The 20,494-nt window shown below is 48.4% G+C and overlaps 1 protein-coding gene across 1 annotated transcript in view; it reads right to left on the bottom strand.

Annotated features, from left to right (window-relative positions):
• Nucleotides 1-496: 496 nt before the first annotated feature.
• Nucleotides 497-20,494, bottom strand: part of LOC144672336 (uncharacterized) — a 31,605-nt gene continuing 11,607 nt past the window's right edge. Inside the window, exons 4-9 of the mRNA XM_078534188.1 lie at nucleotides 14,822-14,857; nucleotides 12,634-12,732; nucleotides 9,817-9,844; nucleotides 5,379-5,422; nucleotides 2,970-3,007; nucleotides 497-1,145 (exon numbers count right to left, since the gene is read on the bottom strand). Coding sequence (XP_078390314.1) covers nucleotides 1,008-1,145; nucleotides 2,970-3,007; nucleotides 5,379-5,422; nucleotides 9,817-9,844; nucleotides 12,634-12,732; nucleotides 14,822-14,857 — 383 coding nt within the window. The 3' untranslated portion in view covers nucleotides 497-1,007. The remainder of the gene's footprint in view (nucleotides 1,146-2,969; nucleotides 3,008-5,378; nucleotides 5,423-9,816; nucleotides 9,845-12,633; nucleotides 12,733-14,821; nucleotides 14,858-20,494) is intronic.

Here is a 20,494-nt window from a genome sequence, read left to right as displayed (position 1 = left end):
AGCCAAAAAATGTGTTCATTTTATCAGCTTACCAATAGACTTGGTACTATGAAAGGGTTTTTATTGTTGGAAGTTCAAGAGGCCTAGTGATACAATGGAACATTTATATTCAAAGGGAAAGCTAGCTATATAAAGAAAGGAGTTTATGTGTGTAAGATAGAGGCATTTAGGACCTAACCCGCCTGTACGCCTCCAAGCAATTTGCAAAGGAATCTCATTTAGAATTCGTAAGGTCAAATGTGCTTTGCCTGTTGTCTATTTAAGGTCTATGGGTTACTGTTGCCTTGATGGGGATTTACCTGGGGGTGATTAATTTGTGGATTTGTTAAAAAGTTATTACAGTAGTAATTTGTAGCCATGTGCATGTGTTTAATTTGTTGTTAAATTAATAAATGTTTAATTAAGTTTTGTATAAAAACGAGGGAGACTCGGTGGGCTTATTCCTCCTGAATTCAAAGCCTGCATCTCAAATTTACAAATGACAAAAATGGGTTTATGACCATTGTTTCAGGTTTCCCTGTGGGATTTGCACAACTCAGCCTTCACCGTCGGCTGTGTCACAATTATAACCCTCCTGTATTCTCATATGCACCTCTTGGATGAAACCACTTTGCTTCCTACATTTACCTGGATGACTAATCAAAATGCAATTTTTTTTTTCAGGTAGTGTCGAACAACTGATAGAAGGTTTGGGGATCAAGACATCATCCGAGGTTTGAGCACGGTCATTTCATGGCTTTTTTTTTTGATGTTCCCGCTCCTATCGTGATGGCGTAAGCCATGGAAATTTATATTCAGGCTGGGCGGCCAATGCAATGCACACCCTTCACACCCGAACAATGTCTACCATTATTTATTGCATTGCTCACCAAAACGATAGAAAACAGCGGAAGAGGATGGTCAATGGAACCATCGTGAGGCTGAATTCACCTACAGAATGTCTTAAGGTCTGTTCATCGATTCGTGCCTTTCACAGATACGATCAGGGTCAGTCCTGCCGATCCAGCTCACTGCTCCATGAATGTGATAAAATAAGGCTTCTTCTGCGATCCTCTCGGCGTGAACTGTGTGTCATTCAGAAACTCGGTGCTATGGTTCGCAGTGTAGGCGCTTCCTTCCTCCTCTTGCATTCGGGGGTCTTGACCCTGGAGATTATAACATGTTATCAGTTACACCATCAAAGCTCTGTGCAAGAACATGCACGGCTGTGTGCGCGTGTGTGTGTGTGTATGTGTGTGTATTTGCCTGTGTGTGTATGTCTGTATGTGTGAGAGAAATGTGTGTGTGTGTGTGTGTGTGTGTGCGAGTGAGAGAGTGTGTGTGTCTATCATTGTGCGTCCGTGTGTGTGTTTGTGTGTGTGTGTGAGTGAGAGTGTGTGTGTCTATCATTGAGCATCCGTGTGTTTGTGTGTGTGTGTGTGTGTGTGTGTGTGAGTGACAGAGTGTATGTGTCTATCATTGTACGTCCGTGTGTGTTTGTGTGTGTCTGTGCCCGTGTGTGTTTGCGAATGTGTGTGTGTGTGTGTGTGAGTGAGAGTGTGTGTGTATCTATCATTGTGTGTCCATGTATCTGTGTGTGTGTGTCTCTGTGTGTGCCCGTGTTGTTTGCGAATGTGTGTGTGTGTGAGTGAGAGTGTGTGTGTATCTATCATTGTGTGTCCGTGTATCAGTGTGAGTGTGTCTCTGTGTGTGCCGTGTTGTTTGCGATTGTGTGTGTGTGAGAGTGTGTGTGTATCTATCATTGTGTGTCCGTGTATCAGTGTGTGTGTGTCTCTGTGTGTGCCCGTGTGTGTTTGCGAATGTGTCTGTGTGTGTGAGTGAGAGTGTGTGTGTATCTACCATTGTGTGTCCGTGTATCAGTGTGTGTGTCTCTGTGTGCCCGTGTGTGTTTGCGAATGTGTGTGTGTGAGTGAGAGTGTGTGTGTATCTACCATTGTGTGTCCGTGTATCTGTGTGTGTGTGTCTGTGTGCCCGTGTGTGTTTGCGAACGTGTGTGTGTGTGTGAGTGAGAGTGTGTGTGTATCTATCATTGTGTGTCCGTGTATCAGTGTGTGTGTGTGTCTCTGTGTGCCCATGTGTGTGTTTGCGAATGTGTGTGTGTGAGTGAGTGTGTGTGTATCTATCATTGTGTGTCCATGTATCCTTTTGTGTATGTGTGTGTGCCCATGTGTGCTTGCGAATGTGTGTGTGTGTGTGTGTTTGCGTGAGTGTATGTGTGTGTATTTGCCTCTGTGTGTATGTGTGTGTGTGTGTGTAAGTCTGTGTGTGCGTGCGAAATGTGTGTGTGTGCATGAGTGAGAGTGTGTGTGTATCTATCATTGTGTGCCCGCATGTGTTTGCGAATGTGTGTGTGTATACGTGTGTATTATGGTTGGTTACAGGTGGTACGCGTTAGATCTCCGCTTGAAACCTGTTGACCTATACCCCTTGGTAACCACAGAAGAGTGTCTCAGATGAGAAGCCTCACATTGGAATAATTGATCAACAGTTTTAAGCCTTGCGAGCCGAATATTCTGCCTGTATGAAGCAAGTGGCAGGTGACGAGGACATGGGGTATTTCCCTGAAACAGGCAGAGGGACGTGTACCTGTAACTTCCAATTTGAGATTTGATGGGGATGTATTACTCCAAAAAGTAGGTTGGTTCACATTATAATTCCTGATCCCAATTCTACGCAGCGTAAAAGCTGAATCTCCTTGTAGCATTTCCTGAACTTCCTCCAACAACGTCTGGACAAAATCAGTCTTCCAACGCTCTGTTTTTACGCTACCTGTAAGACCCTTAGTTTGTGGATTGGTCGTTTTGAGGAACAGTTTTGAATATCCTTCATGGAGAGACAGAAGAGGAGTGGCATGTCCCCCTCGAGGTCAAAACCTCTCTCCAAGGGCACAAGTGACTAACCTGAATAGGGAGGCGGTGGAGAAAAGTCTGGCACGCCCGGTAAAAATGAATAAATAGGGACAAACTTACTCGTGAGAATCTGAAGGAACGGCGATTATTCTCTGCGTCTGTTTAGGAAGAGATTAACAGTTAGTTCAGAGCAGAAGGCACAGGTGTCCGAGTGTGAAACAAATATAAATGAACATTGTTTTTTGGTCATCCTAGACACCTAATGCTGTGGAACAAATGGAAGAGTCAGGTTAACTAGTTAAAGATCAATGGTTGGCGTTCGGAATGGAAACCGGCCAGTGTCACTGGTTAACTATTCAAGGGTATGGAACACATCAGGACATATCTTTCAATTTTACCAATTCATTTACTTCACCTAACCCGAACATGTTATTTTCGGTCGGACATCTATTTATTTATTTTTGCCTCTAGTGCGTCCTGTGCTTTGTTAAAGTCATTGGGTGTAATTTCACGTTGTTTTTTTTTTGGCAATACTGCTATTTTGTCCACGTCGGCTTAGTCTCCCTTAATTAAACCCAGAGTAGAACCTGAACTAAGTGTCACAAGTGGCATCACCCATTTTATGCTATCGCTCAGCTGTATTGTTGACAGCTACAGTAATCCTTCTGTTGAAGGGTCGTGCGGACTCGAAACGTCAACTCTTTTCTTCTCCACCGATGCTGCCAGACCTGCTGAGTTTTTCCAGGTAATTCTGTTTTTGTTACAGTAATCCTTTGTTTGCTTACATCTGCCGAAATTCCAAAACACGTCTTCTCACTTTGCTGCCCTATGTATTTCCACCAATTTCCTTCTGCTTAGCTGCCGAATTCCCTCTTGGAGCCAAGCCTGCCCTCCTGCTCGTATCAATGACTTAGGTGAGGGAAGGCAAGGATGGCACAAGGAGAGGTAGGAAGGTATGATGCGAGGAGGACATAAGGAGGTTGCAGGCAGGTATGGATAGGTTGATCGAGAGGGCACAAATCCGTCAGATGGAGTATAATGTGGGAAAATGTGAGGTTGTTCACTTTGGCATGAAAAAAACAGAGTATTACTTTAATAGAGAATGACTGTACAATCTTGAGCTGCAGAGGGATCTGGGTGTTCCAGTAGATGAGTCACAAAAAGTTAGTAGGCAGGTGCAGCAAATAATTAAGAAGGCTCATGGAATATATTTGTTTTTAACCAGAGGACTGGACCATAAGAGTAAGGATGTTATGCTTCAGGTATACAGGGGCATTGGTGAGACCACACCTCGAATACTGTGTGCAGTTTTGGTCTCCTTATTTAGGGAAGGATGTAAATGCCTTGGAGGCGGTTCAGAGGAGGTTTACTAGATTGATACCTGGGAATGAGAGGGGTTGTCTTATGAGGAAAGGTTGGACAGACTGGGCTTGTTTCCATTGGAGTTTAGAAGAGTGAGGGGGTGATTTGATTGAAAGTGTATAAGATCCTGAATGGTCTTGACAAGGTGGACGTGGAATGATGTTTCCTCTTGTGGGTGAGTCCAGAACTAGGAGGCACTGGTTTAAAATTAGGGGTCGCCCTTTTACGACAGAGATGAGGAGAATGTTTCTCTCAGAGGGTTGTGTGACTTTGGAACACTCTGCCTCAGAAGGCGGGGTCACTGAATATTTTTAAGGCAGAGGCAGATAGATTCATGTTAGGCAAGGGAATCAAAGGTTATCGGGGTTAGATGGCAATGTGGAATCTGAAACACGAGAAGATCAGCCATGATCTTATTGAATGGCGGAACAGGCTAGAGGGGCCGAATGGCCTCCTCCTCTTCCTATTTCTTACGCTGTCATGTTCTAGTGGTGGGATTCTTTTCAAACAGCGGCCGGTTTCAAGCAACCACACGATGAAGTCCTTTTTGATGTTTAAATATTCACTCCAAGTGCATAAGTCTTCATTTATTTTACGAAAGATGCACCGTGGTTTTAGGGAGTGTGATTTTGCAAAGCGGGCAAAATTCCCATTTTCACACTGCCATCCTGTGTGAGAGTCCAAATTCCCATCGTTAAACCATCAGTTATAGCATTGGTAATTAAATTTCAGCGAATTGAATTGACCTGTCACACCGCTATTGCTTTTTGTCTACCCTCGGCGTTTATTAACACATGTTCTATAGTCACATGAGCTGCCTGAGGGGCTCCTGAATAGCAGAGTACTATTCAATTATGGCAGTCCCACTGAACTATAAGGTTTCGCTACTCTTGCTGTCGCAAACTGACTATCCATCCCAATTATCGCTTGGCTGATCCCCATCCATTCCCGCATCTCTAACCACCAGAGCAGCCCATTATCATGTCACTTTGCTCCGAATCTATATAACTAAAGACATCCTCTGTGGCTCTTGTTGAGTAGTGACGCTCACATGACTGCTTGCGTAGTAATACATAGGGCATGCAGAGAAACTGAGGGCATTTACAGGAGGTCTGTAGAACTCCTATACGGCTGTTAAATCGATAGCGAATAAATTTAGAAACTTACATGGGGTGTCGATGTTGCTGTCAAATGCAGTCCAGAGATTGGAGCTGTAAAAATAAATCAAATGATAAGTTTACTGCCAATGGCTCTCAAGCCGTATCGAGAGACACCAGCCAACAACCGAGCTAGGAATTCTGGAGCGAGTAGACTACATCTTGGCTAATCAAAGCAGAGCAAAGGCGCTCTCTTAAATGGGGTCATACACTGCCTGGGTCCTAGCCTTGCTCTGGGTATAAAACAGCACAGAGGAACCAAATCAGGAAATGCTGGGAAAACTGAGCAGGTCTGACAGCAGCTGATGGAGAGTCACAAATAGAGTTGACGTTTCGAGTTGGCAATCCCCTTCTTCAGAGCTACAGGGATGTAGAAATGTGATGAAGTTTACGCTGTTTAAGTGGGATGGGGTTGGGGGGGTGGGGAAGGCCGGTAGTAGGTGGAGCTGGATAGGAGGCCAGTGATAGCTGGGGGCAAAGGAGAGATTGACAAGGAGGGCGTGGACACAAGGACGAAGGGCCTGATAATGGTAGTGGTAAGGGCTAAGAGCAAAAATAGGTGCTGATAGTGGCAAAGGTAAGAAGGCAGAATGTTATAGTAGCAGAACCAGAGGTAAGCACTGTGTGAAAGAACAACGTGGACAAGTTTCAGATGGCCCTTGTGGGGTTGAGGTGGGGGGAGGAGGCGGTGGGGATAAGAGGGGATCGAAAATGGGTCAAATGGGGGAATAAAAAGGGGGATAAAACAATGAATAAATGATTTAAAAAATTTTTAAATGAATAAAAATAAATGGATAAAAAATAAAAATGAATGTTGAAAAAAGGGGGTGGGGATAGAGGTGAAAGTTCATGGTCTGAATTTGTTGAACTCAATATTCAGTCCGGAAGACTGTAAAGTGCCTAGTCGGAAGATGAGGTGCTGTTCCTCCAGTTTGCGTTGGGCTTCACTGGAACAATGCAGCAAGCCAAGGATGGACATGTGGGCATGAGAGCAGGGTGGGAGTGTTAAAATGGCAAGCGACAGGGAGGTCTGGGTCACACTTGCGGACAGGCCGCAGGTGTTCAGAAGAACCACGTGGCTTAAACAGGTTCTTCTACGTTGAAAATTGCGCAACGCCGCTCACAAACTGACCATTGGCCTTTCCACAGGCAAGAGAGTCATCCCGGTGTGGTCACTCTGCAGAAATAGTCCTTTTCGTCATCCACACCCTGCCCCTGCCATCTCTCTGTTTTCAGACGCCTGCTTGACTCGCCAGGGCATTTAAGCACCCACCCCTCCCTTCCCCCTCATTACCTGGGCTATATTCTATCAATAACAAGGCAGCATTCAGCATTGTGATGGACTACCCGCCACTTGCCTTAATGAGTGCAGCTCCAACAACACCCAGGGAGGTGGTGGTGGCATAGAGGTATTGTTGCTGTGCTAGCGTTCCTAATATACGCTGGAGGCCTGGGTTTGTATCCTACCATGGCTGATGGAGAAATCTGAACTCAATAAATATCTGGAATTATGACGAGCAAATTGTTGCAAAAACCCAACACTGAACGCCATTTAGGCCTGGCCTGGCCTGGATGTGACTCTAGACCCACAGTAACGTGGTTGACTCTTAAAAATATCTATAAGATTAGCTATGCTAGTCTATCGAATGAATTAGAAATGAATTTTGTGTCATAAGTGTTGACAGGCACTACATTGAAATTCACTGTATAAACAGTCTAAAAAATAGACTGCAGCATCTCCCTCCAAGACTCCTTTGCCTATAATCCATGACATCTACCAACCATAGGGTCAAGTGCAGCAGACACATGGGAGCTACCACCACCATTTCAGCAACGCACCATTCTGACATGCATCTACATCGCCGGTCCTTCATCTTCATTAAAAAAAACACGTGGGGCTCCTTTCCTTACGTCACCCTGTGAGCCGCCCTCCCCCCCCACCCCCCCCAACAAGAGGTAGACGGTAGCACGTCAAGAAGGTGACACATCCTCAACGCCAATTTGGGATGGTCAGCCAATGATGGCCTTGCCAGAGAAACTTGCATCCCATCAAAACTCACAGCTCTCGTATCGGAAAGGGAAACTATTTCATGGTGGGTTATGCCAAGAGGTTTATTTTATGATATTAAGTTGTATACTCTAGGCTTTAAGACCTTCACTATAAACAATGACATGGAGTCTAATTAAAGTGGTCAAGAGGGCTAAAATGTTGAATGAACATTTTGAGGTTGAAGAAAAACTGTTGAAAAAGTCTAGAAACCACGAGCATACTCTCAACATTAGGTGTTAAGGCAGAAAGAACTGTTTCACTCAATGGGGAGTAGCAAGCCGGGAATATCTCACCCAAAATCATGCATATGCTAGGGCAACTGTAACTTTAAAGACCTACATTGATTGGCTTTTAGGCAAGTTTGTTAACACTTATGGAATAAATGAGTAAATTACTGTACAGATAGGCTGTGATCCATTTGATTGTCAGAACTGGGCCGAGAGTCTGAAACTCATTCTCCTATTAATTTTGGGGTTGTTGTGAGCAATATAAGAAACATTGGAAGGCAGAGGGAGGACACAGCTGGAGCAGGCCATGTCCAAATGCAGCAAGACCTGGAAAATATCCAAGCTTAGGCTGACAAGTGGCAAGTAACATTTGCACCACATAAGTGTCAGGCAATGACCATCTCCAACAAGAGAGAATCCAACCATCACCTATGATGTTCAATGGCATTACCATCACTGAATCCCCCACTATCAACATCCTGGGGGTTACCATTGACCCAGAATCTGCACTGTAACCAGTCATATCAATACAGTGGCTACAAGAGCGGGTCAGAGGCTGGGAATCCTGCGGAGAATCACTCACCTCCTGACTCCACAAAGCCTGTCCACCATCTACAAGGCACAAGTCAGGAGTGTGATGGGATACTCCCCACTTGCCTGGATGAGTGCAGCTCCCACAACACTCAGGAAGCTCGACACCATCCAGGACAAAGCAGCACCGCTTGATCGGCACCACATCCACAAACATTCAATCCCTCCACCACCGACGCACAGTAGCAGCAGTGCGTGTACCGTCTACAAGATACACTGCAGGAATTCACCAAGGCTCCTTAGACAGCACCTTCCAAGCCCACGACCACTACCATCTGGAAGGATAAGGGCAGCAGATTGATGGGAACACCACCACCTGGAAGCTCCCCTCCAAGCCACTCACCATCATGACTTAGAAATATATCTGCCGTTCCTTCACTGTCACTAGGTCAAAATCCCGGAACTCTTTCCCTAACAGCACTGTGGGTGTACCTACACCACAGAGACAAAATCCTGGAACTCCCTCCCTAACAGCACTGTGGGTGTACCTACACCACACGGACAAAATCCTGGAACTCCCTCCCTAACAGCACTGTGGGTGTACCTACACCACAGGGACAAAATCCTGGAACTCCCTCCATAACAGCGCTGTGGGTGTACCTACACCACAGGGACAAAATCCTGGAACTTCCTCCCTAACAGCACTGTGGGTGTACCTACACCACAGGGACAAAATCCTGGAACTTCCTCCCTAACAGCACTGTGGGTGTACCTACACCACAGGGACAAAATCCTGGAACTCTCTCCCGAACAGCACTGTAGGTGTACCTACACCACAGGGACAAAATCCTGGAACTCCATTCCTAACAGCACTGTGGGTGTACCTACACCACAGGGACAAAATCCTGGAACTCCATTCCTAACAGCACTGTGGGTGTACCTGCACCACACGGGACAAAATCCTGGAACTCCCTCCCTAACAGCACTGTGGGTGTACCTACACCACATGGACTGCAGCGGTTCAGGAAGACAGCTCACCACCACCTTCTCCAGGGAAAATAGGGATGGGCAATAAATACTGAACTAGCCAGCGAAGCCCACATTCAGTGAATGAATGAATGAAAAAAATATACATTTAAATCCTTTGTTGCTAGAAGTCTATTTTGGCATTCAATTGGAAGCTCCAAAACACAAACCCAGCTTAGATCCTGATCTTTGCATAGACCTGCCTGACAAAATCTATATCATCCTTAGCATCCAGAACTCGAACTGACATCTAGTATCGACAACCCACACAGAGAGACTTTTCCACTACACTACAGTTTTTCCGTGTGTGTGTGTGCACATGTGTGTGTTGCTTCTGAGGGATGTAATCTCATTTTGCTCCTGTTTCTGCATTTTTTTTTCTGGATTTGGTCAGCAGAGGAGATCACGTGCATGCACAGAAGGTATGGAAATGCTCCATTTTTAGATCATTAGCCAATGGAAGATCATAAATTAAAGCAGCGTTTAAAGTCTCCATCCACAGTGTTTGTTTTCAGGAATCAACGTTGTACTCATTCCCTTAAACCCCCTCATGGCACGTCAACGCAAGTGACCCCGCAACCTTGAGCGTTAATTGAAAATGAAGCATTTCTCACCCATCGTTCATTTTCCTTCTGGATTCGGCTGCAAGACATAAAGGTGGCAACAGTCTTACCGTGGTTCCCAAATTAAAGCTAGTCAACTTAGGCCGATTGGCAGAAAAGCAAGAGATGAAGCTCTGATGGGTGAACCTGCACGCAACAATCTACAGTAGAAAACCTCTCCTTAAATTTGTGGCAGTCTTGTATTAAAATGGGTCCTGTGCACTTGACCGCACCCCCCCGTCCAAGTTTCTCCTTTGTAAATTCAATGAACCAGGAAGGCTCACGGAAGCAAATCGACCCAATTTGAAAATGACCCAGGTGAATGGGAAATTTAGGTTCCAGCAAAGCTGGCCAGAAGGGGTCAGTGGGTTTCTATTTACCGTTGACTTTGCAGCATCTGTCACATCTGCCAATTCTGCCATTTGGATAGAAACATAGAGACTAGGAGCAGGAGTAGGCCATTCGGCCCTTCGAGCCTGCTCCGCCATTCATTATGATCATGGCTGATCATCCAACTCAATAGCCTGTTCCGGCTTTCTCCCCATACCCTTTGGTCCCTTTCGCCCCAAGAGCTATATCTAACCCCTTCTTGAAAACATACAATGTTTTGGTCTCAACTACTAACCGTGGTAACGAATTCCACAGGCTCACCACTCTCTGGGTGAAGACATTTCTCCTCATCTCAGTCCTAAATGGTCTACCCCATATCCTCAGACTGTGACCCCTGGTTCTGGACTCCCCCCATCATCGGGAACATCCTTCCTGTATCTACCCTGTCTAGTCCTGTTAGAATTTTATAGGTTTCTATGAGATCTCCCCTCATTCTTCTGAACTCCAGCGAATATAATCCTAATCGACTCAATCTCTCCTCCTATGTCAGTCCCGCCATCCCAGGAATCAGTCAGGAAGCCAGGAATATGATGTAACTGTAAACACTTAACTGCCAGCACAGATAATGCCAATGGTACATAAGATTATTGTTAAAAAATATATTTTGCAAGCATGTTATTTTTGGCTTTGCGACTGTGAGTGAAAAAGTGAATGAATAATTAAACCCGATGTGCATTCATATCTAGAGTGGCACAACCATTTAACAAGTGTGTGCAAGTTGCAGAATGCTACAATAGAGTGGGAAGCATTGGGTTTTTCCAATGGGCTACCACCCCAAATTATGCTTTAGTAGGATACTTAAGTAGTATTTTCGAGAGTACTTTACTGAACGTGTCAGGAAGATATAATAATATCCATAATGTTATTGGTATTTATTGTAAAACAGTGGAACCTGTGTCTGTGTGTGTTTGTGTGTGTGTGTGTGTGTGTGTGTGTGTGACTTAACTGGATTAGAGGCAACTGGCCTGAGGACAACATAGCTCTGAAATGTTAAGTAGGTAAACATGGGGGAAGTTTAGAATGTAAGGTGTAGAAGGACATTTGCATTTTTAAATAAACGAGTCTGGCTTGAATCCAAAAAGAGACAGTGAAATATTACACCTAGACGGGAGAAGTTAAGAATCAGTGTGTTTATATTTCCCAAAGGTTACTGATAAAATCGGTACGTTGTTGGGATTTTTAGTATTAGGGAGGTAAAGCCCAAAGACATAGTGGCCTGAATTTTTGCCATGTTGGGTGGGCTCTGCGGGAGTGAGCGGGGGCAGTAGAAGGAACCGACCACCGCCCGTGAACAGCTCCGGCGGCCAGGCCAATTAAGGCCCGCCCAGTGTAAGATGCGCATGGTGGCACTCAGCGCTCCCTGTGCAGGCGGTGGGAGAGGAGGGAGAGTCAGGGCCAGCACTCCTTCATGCACGTGCGCGAAAGGGCGCTACAATCTCCCTGAGGCACGGAGTTGCCTTAGGGAGGCTGAAATACTTTTGAAATAAATAAATAAGTGGATCAAAAATGTAACGAAACATGTCGCCAATAGATGCGACATGCTTTTATTTTTTTCAGAGTTTTTTTTTTAACTTAATTCAGTAAAGCCTTAGAAAACCTCCTCCCACTTGGTGATGAGGTTTCCTAAAAAAGATCTATAGGCTGCTTGGACTTTTCACCTGCCCGCCCAACTTAGGTTTGGGCGGGCAGCATAAAGTTGAACTTAATTGCTTCCTTAATAGGCCTTTTAAATATCGGCGATGCACAAACGACTCCAGCGCGCACCCGCCAAATGAAACATCTTGAGACAGCACAATGTCATCGCGCGGTGTTTTACGCACCGGTGTTGTTGGGCCCGCCCCCGCACGCCGACTGAACAATCCCGGCCAGTGAAACAAGAAGGATTTGTATTCCAAGGGGAAAATATGTAAAAAAGGAGAGAAGGCTGTGTGTAAGGGGAAGGGAAAATAAGATCTAACAAGTGTGAAACGCCTTCTGCCTCTGAGCCTCAACTGCCTGTCTACATGGGAGCCAAAGCTAAGAGAAGATTCACTTTGAGTTTGACTGTCCAGGGTATCGTGTTAATGTGCCGTGCCTTTTAAAATCTATGTGCGTTTACGATTGCCTTAACGGAGGTGTAACTGGGCGTCAGGTTAAGTAGGGGGTTTGGAAGTTATTTTAGTAGTAATTTGTAAACATGTGTATGTGCTTAAAAATATTTTTTTTCCTCTTATTAATAACTGGTTAATTTAGGTTTGTAAAAACCAATAAGGCTGAGTGATCTTATTACGACTGAATTCAAAGCACGCATATAGAAACATACAAAGTACAAAATTGGTTGCAGAAGTTGTTTCAAGTTTCCCTCTGGGGTTTGAACAACTCAGCATTTACCATCAGCTGTGCCATAACAAACATAAAGGTCATGCTTTGAACAGATGATACGAGAGAGGCCGCACTAACCTTTCTTTCTGCAGATGCACCACACGGCCGCTATTAAAATGAGAAGCACCACAACTCCACCTGCCCCAATTGCGATAAATAACCATTTATTCTCTATTCCTGAGAAATGAAGGTGGCAAACGCATGATTAGCAGACTAATTCTACATGACTCTTCCACAAGTCAAACAACACCAGCGTCTCACGTGAGAAGTAACAACGCCAGAAATTAAATTCCGCACTTTTTGCTGCAGAGTGGGTAGGGTTACCAGCCAACAATCTTTGCATTATTGGGTCAATGCTAAAGGACGTCATTGGGCACCGTGCCCGTGACCAATTTTGCCACATTGACGGTTCCCAAAACCGCCCAGGAACAGACGCAGGAGCTATTCAATTTTCAGCATCCCCAAAACTCTGTCTAGTTACTTGCCCATGTCCACACTTCCGGGTTGTGAAACCCTCAGGCCAGAGTGCAGAAATAAATTTTTAAAACAAGTTAGCGGTCACTTTACGCTGGTACATTGGTACACTAATAGGCAGCAGCCTCAACTGAAAGCGGGCAGTTCTGGAAATATGCGACAGTTTACAGAACATCTGCGCAAAAGGAAACAGAGTTAACATTTCAATTGGATGGGACATCAGCAAAAGTAGATGAAGGCCCCCTTCGAAAACACGCACAATTTAAAACGTTAGCTGTGTTCCTTCCTGCACAGCTGCCGCCTTACTTGTTGAGGGTTTACAGCAATGTCTGCTTTTCTTTCATATCTCTTACAAAATGGTATTTCTGCTTTAATGCAGCCTTTCAGAAACCTTCAGCCATTTGTGCACAAGTCTGCTCTGTAAAGCCAACTGGAATTCCAATGCGAAGTGGGTACTGGGTTAACTTGCTGGGCTTGTTTAAACCTGAAATCTATTTTGGACAGTTGCCTTAAAGAGGGTGCATAACTGGGAGTCAGGTCAGTTAGGAATTTTAACATTTGCTGTAATAGTAAGTAATTGGAGTTGAATGTTTGCGCTTGAAATGTTTTATTCTGTTAACAAATATTTTAATCTAACATCTGAAAAATCTCGGTGGACTCATTACTTCTGACTTCAGTGCCCACGTATTCTCGTAATAACTACACATGGCAAAGCCATTGTGATAGCTTGGCCAAGTTTCCGATGTGGAACTGGTCCACCTGGCAAACATCTTCTGCCACGTCATAACACTCCACAGTTGTGGGTGAGGAGAATTTTGCATAATACACCAGCTGAGGCCTGACGATTGGCCGGGGGAAGACATTGGAGTCATGGTGATGTCAGCGGGCTGGTAATGCTCCAGTGGCTTGTGTTCAAACCCTGCCATAACAGCTGATGGAGTTTGAGTTCAATTGATAAATAAAATCTGGAATTGAAATCTTGTCCCAGAAACTGTGACCATGAAAAGGATCATCCAATATTGTAAAGACCCATCTGGTTCACTGATGTCCTGCAGGGTTATAAATGTGCTGTCCTTTCCCAGTCTGGCCTTCACCTGATTCCAGACCCAGAACACTGTGGGGATGACTCTTAACTGCCTTCTCTGAAACAGCTTAGCAAACCACTCAGTCCAAGGGCAATTAGGAGTGGGAAGGAAATGTTGGCCTTGCCAGTGAAAACCAGGCTACAGGGAAATATTGATATACGATAATTAAATTGGAGATGGATAGGTTCTTGAAATATCGGGGGGTTGAGAGCTATGAGGAACTGGCAGGAAAGTGGAGTTGAGGCCTGGGGCAAAGCAGCCATGATCTCATTGAATGGCAGGGGGCAGACTTGAGGGGCCGAATGGCCTACTCCTGTTCCTACTTGATCACACCTGACTGCCACTGTAGGTTAAAATGGAGAAGAAGACAACAAAAAAAAAACAGATTTGCTTCCTGTACCTGGCCGCTATGCATATTGTGAAGAGCCTTGATTCCTCCACACCCCCATCGCCCACCACCACCACCGCCCTCGCTACAACCCCACCTCCCCAGCCCCCACCACAAGACATGAAGGGCATGACAGGACAGTTGCCACATGAGTTACAGGGGGAATATGAGGATGGAGCGAGGCACTGATACGTGACATACCATGGCATCGGATACCCTGTTAGGAGTACCTTACAAATAGGGCAGGAGGGGGGAAAAGTGACAGAATAATTAAAATAGGCTTGCATCATCTAGTTTGCGTTAGGGATCCTGACTGTACCTTGTAAGTGTGGAGGCTCTGTTTCCAAAGAGTCACCTGAAAAAAACGGAAAGGGTCTTTAGGCGAGCTGCTTTTCTGAATATAAACACTTGTCTCATCAGTCACGAGGATGCCAGTCGATGGGCGGTGTAGTTAGAGCGATTGTTATCGTGCCTGGAGGTCCGATATCAAAGCTCAACACCAGCATGCTGCTGAGGTGGTGTCCCAAAGCCACCGCCCTCACCTAACCCTGGACATGAGTGCGTTGTGCCTTGTCAATAACCAATTGGGAGCTGCTTCCCCACAACCGCCCCCACTCCACCCCACCCTCCCCGACAGAATGTTTCCCGCAGGAATGTCGGAAACCTGCAAACCCGATGCTCTGACGGGTTCCACACGCAAGGTTTATGGTTGGAACACGTAGGTGAATTGGGATTTTCCCATCAATGCGGAGAGTGAATCGCCAACTCCTTTACATTGAGGAACCAGGTGGGGATGCGGAGATTAGGTCCGATTCCAAAAGGCATCCTTTACATTTCCTCACGGAGTGCGAAACACCTCTTCCAGTTAATGCGTCGTTGGGGGGGCTTGGGTTGTTAGGGGGGTGTGTGTTGAGGGTGAGGGGGAGGTGGTAGGGGCATATGTTTTGGGTGGGGGTGGTGGGGGGGCGTGCGTTGCGGGTGGGGGGTTAGTGGGGGCGTGTGCTTGGGGTGGGGGGTTGGTGGGGGGCGTGACTTGGGGTGCGGGGTTGTTGGGGGGCGTGTTTTGTGGATGGGGTAGTGTTGGGGTGCATGTCTTGAGGGTGGGGGTTGGTGGGGGGTGTGTTTTGTGGATGGGGGTAGTGTTGGGGTGCATGTCTTGAGGGTGGGGGTTGGTGGGGGGTGTGTTTTGTGGATGGGGGTAGTGTTGGGGTGCATGTCTTGAGGGTGGGGGTTGGTGGGGGGTGTGTTTTGTGGATGGGGGTAGTGTTGGGGTGCATGTCTTGAGGGTTGGGGGTTGTTGGGGGGTGCGTTTTGTGGATGGGGGTAGTGTTGGGGTGCATGTCTTGAGGGTGGGGGGTTGTTGGGGGGTGTGTTTTGTGGATGGGGGTAGTGTTGAGGGGCATGTCTTGAGGGTGGGGGTTGGTGGGGGGCATGTGTTTGGGGTAGGGGGTGGTGGGTGGCGTGTCTAGAGGGTGGGGGGGGTGGGGGGGTGTGTTTTGTGGATGGGGGTAGTGTTGAGGGGCGTGTCTTGAGGGTGGAGGGTTGGTGGGGGGCGTGTTTTGTGGATGGGGTAGTGTTAAGATAATGTCTTGAGGGTGGGGGTTGGTGGGGGGCATGTGTTTGGGGTGGGGGGGTGGTGGGGGGCGTGTCTTGAGGGTGGGGGGTTGGTGGGGGGCTTGTGTTGGGGTGGAGGTTGGTGGGGAGCGTGTTTTGTGGATGGGGGTAGTGTTGAGGGGCGTGTCTTGAGGGTTGGAGGTTGGTGGGGGGTGTGTTTTGTGGAGGGGGGTAGTGTTGGGGGGGCGTGTCTTGAGGTTGGGTGTTGGTGGGGGGCGTGTGTTGGGGATGGAGGATGGTGGGGGGCGTGTTTTTTGGGTGGGGGGTGGTGGGGGGTGTGTCTTGAGGGTGGGGGGTTGGTGGAGGGCATGCTTTGTGGGTGGGGGTAGTGTTGGGGGGGCGTGTGCTGAGGGCTGGTGTTTGGTGCGGGCGTGTTTTGTGGATCAGGGTTGGTGGGGGGCGTGTGTTGAGGGCTGGTGTTTTGTGGGGGGCGTGTTTTGTGGGTGGGGGTAGTGGTGGGGGGGCGTGTGTTGAGGGTGGGGGTTGGTTGGGGGGGTGCGTGGGTTGGGGGTGGGGGTAGTGTTGGGGGGCGTGTGTTGAGGGTGGGGGGTTGGTGTGGGGCGTGTTTTGTGGATGGGGGTAGTGTTGGAGGGCGTGTGTTGAGGGTTGGGGGTTGGTGGGGGGCGTGGGTTGAGGGTGGGGGGTTGGTGGGGGGCGTGGGTTGAGGGTGGGGGGTTGGTGGGGTGTGTGTTTTGTGGATGGGGGTAGTGTTGGAGGGCGTGTGTTGAGGGTTGGGGGTTGGTGGGGGGCGTGGGTTGAGGGTGGGGGGTTGGTGGGGTGTGTGTTTTGTGGATGGGGGTAGTGTTGGAGGGCGTGTGTTGAGGGTGGGGGATTGGTGGGGGGCGTGGGTTGAGGGTGGGGGATTGGTGGGGGGCGTGGGTTGAGGGTGGGGGGTTGGTGGGGGGCGTGGGTTGAGGGTGGGGGGTTGGTGGGGTGTGTGTTTTGTGGATGGGGGTAGTGTTGGAGGGCGTGTGTTGAGGGTTGGGGGTTGGTGGGGGGCGTGGGTTGAGGGTGGGGGGTTGGTGGGGGGCGTGGGTTGAGGGTGGGGGGTTGGTGGGGGGCGTGGGTTGAGGGTGGGGGGTTGGTGGGGTGTGTGTTTTGTGGATGGGGGTAGTGTTGAAGGGCGTGTGTTGAGGGTTGGGGGTTGGTGGGGGGCGTGGGTTGAGGGTGGGGGGTTGGTGGGGGGCGTGGGTTGAGGGTGGGGGGTTGGTGGGGGGCGTGGGTTGAGGGTGGGGGGTTGGTGGGGTGTGTGTTTTGTGGATGGGGGTAGTGTTGAAGGGCGTGTGTTGAGGGTTGGGGGTTGGTGGGGGGCGTGGGTTGAGGGTGGGGGGTTGGTGGGGGGCGTGTGTTGAGGGTTGGGGGTTGGTGGGGGGCGTGGGTTGAGGGTGGGGGGTTGGTGGGGGGCGTGGGTTGAGGGTGGGGGGTTGGTGGGGTGTGTGTTTTGTGGATGGGGGTAGTGTTGGAGGGCGTGTGTTGAGGGTTGGGGGTTGGTGGGGGGCGTGGGTTGAGGGTGGGGGGTTGGTGGGGGGCGTGGGTTGAGGGTGGGGGGTTGGTGGGGCTGTGTTTTGTGGATGGGGGTAGTGTTGAAGGGCGTGTATTGAGGATTGGGGGTTGGTGGGGAGCGTGTGTTGAGGGTGGGGGTTGGTAGAGGGCGTGGGTTGGTGGTGGGTGTTGTTGGGGGGGCATGTGTTGAGGGTTGGGGGTTGGTGAGGGGTGTGGGTTGGTGGCGGAGGAGGGAGATACATCCGGTATTGTATAACCATCATTGGTTGGTCTACTTTCTTCCCTTCACACCATGTTGGGCCAGAATGTGGTGCTCTGTTTTATTTGGAAATCTTGTCTAAATTGGGAATAACACATCCAATTAGGATAGTTTTGTTTTTAAGTGATGATTATTCATTCATGAGCTGTGTGTAGGGCTGGCCAGGCCAAGGTTTATTGCCCACCCCTCATTGCCCCTTGAGAAGATGATGGGGAGCAGACTTCTCGAACCTGTGCCTGCACAGCACTTGGTTTGCCTCCCTACACTAATATTCTTTAAAAAGTAACTTATTTACACTCATCACCAGGGATAGAGAGCGTCAAATGGATGCATCTTCCACGTTGTCCACCCAGAAAGGAGACCAAGCAGGCACATTTATAATCACCTCCCAATGCTAGATGTCTACACAATGTGAAAATTCACCCGAATGACACTGAAGTTGTGAAACCAAAACATACTGAGCACTGGGCTGACAAGACCCAAGTGACAATCACCCCACTTACGTAGCAGGTGTTGGCCATCTCCTACAAGAGAGAACCTGACCATCTCCCCTTGAGGTTTAATGGCAGAATTCCCTACTATCAACATGCTGGAGGTGACCATTGCCCAGAAGCTGACCTGGACTAGCCATATAAATACTGTGGCTACAAGAGCAGATCAGAGGCTGGGAATCCTGCAGAGAGTAACTCACCTCCTGACTCCCCAAAGCCTGTCCACCATCTACAAGGCACAAGTCAGGAGTGTGATGGGATACTCCCCACTTGTCTGGATGAGTGCAGCTCCCACAACACTCAAGAAGCTCGACACCGTCCAGGACAAAGCAGCTCCACTTGATCGGCACCCCATCCACAAACATTCACCCCCTCCACCACCGATGCACAGTAGCAGCAGTGTGTGTACCATCTACAAGATGCAATGCAGGAACTCACCAAGGCTCCTTAGGCATCACCTTCCAAACCCATGACCACTACCATCTAGAAGGACAAGGGCAACAGATAGATGGGAACACCACCACCTGGAAGTTCCCCTCCAAGTCACTCACCATCCTGACTTGGAAATATATCGGCCATTCCTTCACTGTCGCTGGGTAAAAATCCCCTGGAACTCCCTCCCTAACAGCACTGTGGGTGTACCTACACCACACGGACAAAATCCTGGAACTCCCTCCCTAACAGCACTGTGGGTGTACCTACGCCACACGGACAAAATCCTGGAAATCCCTCCCTAACAGCACTGTGGATGTACCTACACCACAGGGACAAAATCCTGGAACTCCCACCCTAACAGCACTGTGGGTGTACCTACACCACACGGGACAAAATCTTGGAACTCCCTCCCTAACAGCACTGTGGGTGTACCTACGCCACACGGGACAAAATCTTGGAACTCCCTCCCTAACAGCACTGTGGGTGTACCTACACCACAGGGACAAAATCCTGGAACTCCCTCCCTAACAGCACTGTGGGTGTACCTACACCACAGGGACAAAATCTTGGAACTCCCTCCCTAACAGCACTGTGGGTGTACCTACACCACAGGGACAAAATCCTGGAACTCCCTCCCTAACAGCACTGTGGGTGTACCTACACCACACGGGACAAAATCCTGGAACTCCCTCCCTAACAGCACTGTGGGTGTACCTACACCACACGGGACAAAATCCTGGAACTCCCTCCCTAACAGCACTGTAGGTGTACCTACACCACAGGGACAAATTACTGGAACTCCCTCCCTACAGCACTGTGGGTGTACCTACACTACATGGACTGCAGCGGCTCAAGAAACGAGCTCACCACCATCTTGTCAAGGGGCAATTAGGGATGGACAGCCATACCCACAACCCCTGAATGAATAATTATAACTTGAATACAAAACTATCCTATTCTCAAGTGTTATTCCCAATTTAGACAAGAGTTCCAGTTAAAACAGAGCACCACAATCTGGCCCAACATGGCGTGAAGGGAACAAAGTAGACCAACCAATGATGGTTATACAATACCTCTTGTATCTCCCTAGTCCACCACCAACCCCCAACCCTCAACACACGCGCCCCACCACTACACCCACCCCCAACCCATGCCACCCCCACCAAACACCAGCCCTCAACACACGCCCCCCCCACCAATCCCCACCCCCCAACCCGCACCACCCCCACAGCCCCCCACCATCAACCAACCCTCAAAATGTTGCCAAATTCACAAAAGCGAGCAACGGAAGGCATACGCCAATGGGATTTGCTCCAAAGTTGCTGTGGGACCTCCAGGAATCTCCGTGGAGCATTGAGTTTCATTGAGGGGACTGCTGATAGGGAATGGGAGAAGGCATTGCTAATGTTGGACCCCAACTTGGCAAGGCTGCGGTGGTGGTGGTTGGAGTGAAGGGGTGGGGGTGGTCGCGCGGAATTCAGAACGGCGCCTCCACACTTCAGAGGGGTGGGGGGGCTGGAATTGTGGGAAGTTAAGCAGGGAGGGGGAGAGGGGGCAGTTACGCACAAAAAACCAGGGGCCAAGCGGAGTTTTTGATTGGGAGGATAGGATGGTGCTTTTCATTCCTTAGAAACATAGACGCTAGGAGCAGGAGAAGGCCATTCGGCCCTTCGAGCCTGCTCCGCCATTC

Source organism: Cetorhinus maximus, chromosome 38, assembly GCF_964194155.1.
Source record: "Cetorhinus maximus chromosome 38, sCetMax3.hap1.1, whole genome shotgun sequence".
NCBI lineage: Eukaryota > Metazoa > Chordata > Chondrichthyes > Lamniformes > Cetorhinidae > Cetorhinus > Cetorhinus maximus.
This window is presented reverse-complemented; position numbering and strand designations above follow the sequence as displayed.